This window comes from Nannochloropsis gaditana (genome assembly GCF_000240725.1).
Source record: "Nannochloropsis gaditana CCMP526 unplaced genomic scaffold scaffold1348, whole genome shotgun sequence".
NCBI lineage: Eukaryota > Eustigmatophyceae > Eustigmatales > Monodopsidaceae > Microchloropsis > Microchloropsis gaditana.
The window spans coordinates 1-3113 of NW_005802605.1; the positions used below are offsets into that span (position 1 = coordinate 1).

Genomic DNA, 3113 nt, shown 5'->3' on the forward strand with positions numbered 1-3113 from the left:
CCTCCCTCCCTCCCTCCCTCCCTCCCTACCTGGACCGTGAAGAGCAAGCCGGCCGTGTAGGAGGTAACGCCCGTGGCCATCATCAAATGCTCGGTCAACGAGGTGTCCATGAAGGAGAGTCCCCCCGCCAGGATCAGGACAGCGGCGATGTAGAGAGGAAGGGTGGGCGAGACCAGCAGGGCACGGAAGAGCTTTTGCGAGGTGGCGGCGAAGGATTCGTAGGCGGATGGGGCAACAGGCGGGGGCGAGAAGGTCGGAGAAAGCGGCAGGGCATCCTCAGAGGCGGTGGCCCGCCCTCCATCGAGCCCTCCATCGAGCCCTCCGTCGAGCCCTCCGTCGGTCCCTGCGTCTGGACGGGCCCAAGCCGTGTCCCCCGGGGCCAATGGCGCCATCTCCACGCCCCTCACCGCCCTCCTCTCCCGGTACTCCATCCCCTCCCGCCCTCCCTCTTCCTCTTCCTCCTCCTCCACTCCCCCTCCCTCCCCGTCGCTCCCCATATCGCACACGGGGCCTTCGCGGCTGTGCTCGGGCGGGAGCACCGCGCCGGGGCGCACCCAGAGGAGAAGAATCAGAGCAAGAAGAGGGGCGGTCATCATCCCGAAAAGCGCGCGAAAACCGAGGCGGGCCGAGAGGAAGCCTCCAATCAAGGGCCCCAGGAGCGAGCCCACGCCGGAGGCACCTTCTAGAAGGCCGATGTCGCGGCGGAGGTCGGTGGAGAAACGCATGAGGAGGGAAAGGCCCGAGACTTCGAGGAAGCCGTTCCCAATGCCTTGGAGGAGACGGCCGATGATAAATCCGGGTATGGAATCCAGCATGCCGAAGAGGAGGGCGCCAGCGGCGAGGACGACCAGGCCGATCATGAGGGTGACGAGGCGGGAGAAGGCGCGGGAGAGGGGCCCGACCAAGGGGCAGGTGAGGAATTGGACGATAGAGGTGATGGAGAAAATGAGACCGAGGAGGGTGGAGGAGGCTCCGAATTTCCGCTTCACGTACTGGAAGAGGAGGAGGAAGGCGGGGGTTGGACATTCAAGCTGGTGAGAGAGTTCAGAATTTGCATCGGAGGGCGCGATGTCTACATCAATGGCTCGCCCAGCCGGCGCTCGGACCCCTCAGGGTCCCCGCCCCGGCTCTATGCCCACTACAAGTCAACGCGGGGGTGTAGATCCCATCGCCCTCCATCTTCTTCCATTTTTTCCCCCCTATGCATATCTCTCTTTCTCCTCCTTTTGGGAAACACGAAGCACCGGCAAGCATCCTCTCACCAACCTTTCCGCCCCTTCGTCATCTCGAAGACACCTCCTTCGTCACCTCCTTCTCCCACAAGCACCGCACCCCTCCCCCGCACTTTTCCACGTACCAATGGAAAATACGGCCCGAGACAGCTGATGATAGTGGAACTCCAGGCGATGCCGAAAGTGATGAAGAAACGCAGCATCAGAGGGCCACTTTTCAGTGAGCGGGCGGTGGAAGACAGGGAGTGCCCGTCCCCAAGAATGGATTGCTCGGAGGTCGGACTCAGGCCCGGGCCCGCTGCCTGACCTGCTCCACTGCTCTGTCCATCCCCCAGAAATTGTGCCTCGAGAGTGGACGATTGCCGTGCCCGATTCCACCTCTTTCCTTCTTCTTTTTCTTTTTCTTTGTTGTGGCAGGGGATGTCCCTGTGGGCGTCACAGACATCCCCTCCCCCGCAAGACTTGCATTCTTCCACGCGCTCACTCATGTCAAAGGCACAAATCGTGGACTTAATGAGCGACTTAACCGGTATTTACACTTGATGTCTAGCGAGGGAGGATTTTTCAGGCATCTAGCGCATCGACGGCACGGCCCCCATGTATATGATGGGCAGAAAAGTAGGAGGCAATGGCGGGTTGTACAGAAATATGCTGCCCGTCAGCGAACGACCAACCCCATCTCCCTGTATATGTGAGCAGAGCATAAGAGAGTGTGATTGGGTGAGCTCACAGTACACGTCCGCATGAAAAGTCAAGGCCAATTCTGAGCAGCAGGGGCCGTCGTCTCGGCCGTATGGTCGGCGAAGAAACCACGACTTGAACTGTCGCCAAGTACTTCAAAAAAGGACAAGGAAACATCAATGTGTGTACAAGGCAGGCGTGCTAGCGGTCAAGATATACGACTCAGAGGCCTCAGACGGCCCGAAACATGATTGGAATAAGGAAGATGTGTGCGAGTGCACATGAACCGGTCGATGGAGCAGAGAAGTTCGAGCTCGTTGAGACAGAGGGGAGAACCAGGAAAGCTCAACACACCGGAGTACTTTAGCACTCGTTTCGGAACCCAGTCCAAAGAGTGTCCAGTGCATGTTTCTCCCCAACCAGATAAAATTTCGTTTGGTTCTTCTGTTTCTTTCCGGCAGCGGCTCCTTGTTCAGGGTTTTAAACTACATGCACAAGTCGACCTCGTTGACCCCTCCTGCCCCTCTACACGCATACATCAATTATAACGTCGATGATGCAATAATGAAGAGGAATCGTCTACAGTCCCATATTCTTTGGGAAATACCAGATGCTCCAGGTTCCGAGTCGTACATTTGCGACCCGCTTGAGCGAAGCAAGACTGTTAGGGTTAGGGTTACTGCTGGCGACCCTCCAGTGCTGACCAAGCACCTTTATCGCCCGTACAACGGCGACCGTCACTACCCGCCTTCCCATCCTTCTGTCCAAAATTTGAGCGAGTACGGGAGCATGTACCTTATCAACAATAAGGACCGCTTCTTCTCTACGCTGGACCTGAACACTTTACCCAAAAGCGGAGCAGACAAGCCAGTGCTCTTCATGGCGTCCAATCGGGGGCGTGTCTTTCGCCTCTTCGACAACCCCTACCATCGCCGCCAGCTTTACGACGTGGGGCTTCGCCCGGAGACCGCGTTTGCCTGCGGTTTTCGCTTTCTCTTTGCGCCCAACGAGGTAACTAGGGACGAAACCGGCTGGCAACTCGCCGAGGAACACCTCATCCCCCTACACTACTCGGACGATGAGGAGACGGAAAAAGAGGCCATGCTGGAGGCGAGGAATACCTTGCGCATAGGCATCCAGATCCGCGTGGGGGACTTCGTCTTCAACCAGCCAGCGTAGGCGGAAAGGCTGAGCCTCGAT

General features: G+C 58.1%; 1 protein-coding gene across 1 annotated transcript; it reads right to left on the reverse strand.

Annotated features, from left to right (window-relative positions):
* Positions 1-29: 29 nt before the first annotated feature.
* NGA_0719000 (major facilitator superfamily mfs 1) lies at positions 30-1919 on the reverse strand (the record flags this gene model as incomplete). The annotated part of the gene is made up of 2 exons (XM_005852369.1): positions 1358-1919; positions 30-992 (listed from the first exon to the last, which is right to left on the reverse strand). Coding segments are annotated over exons 1-2 (1326 nt in total), but the record flags the coding sequence as incomplete, so codon positions are not given.
* Between the last annotated feature and the right edge of the window lie 1194 nt (positions 1920-3113).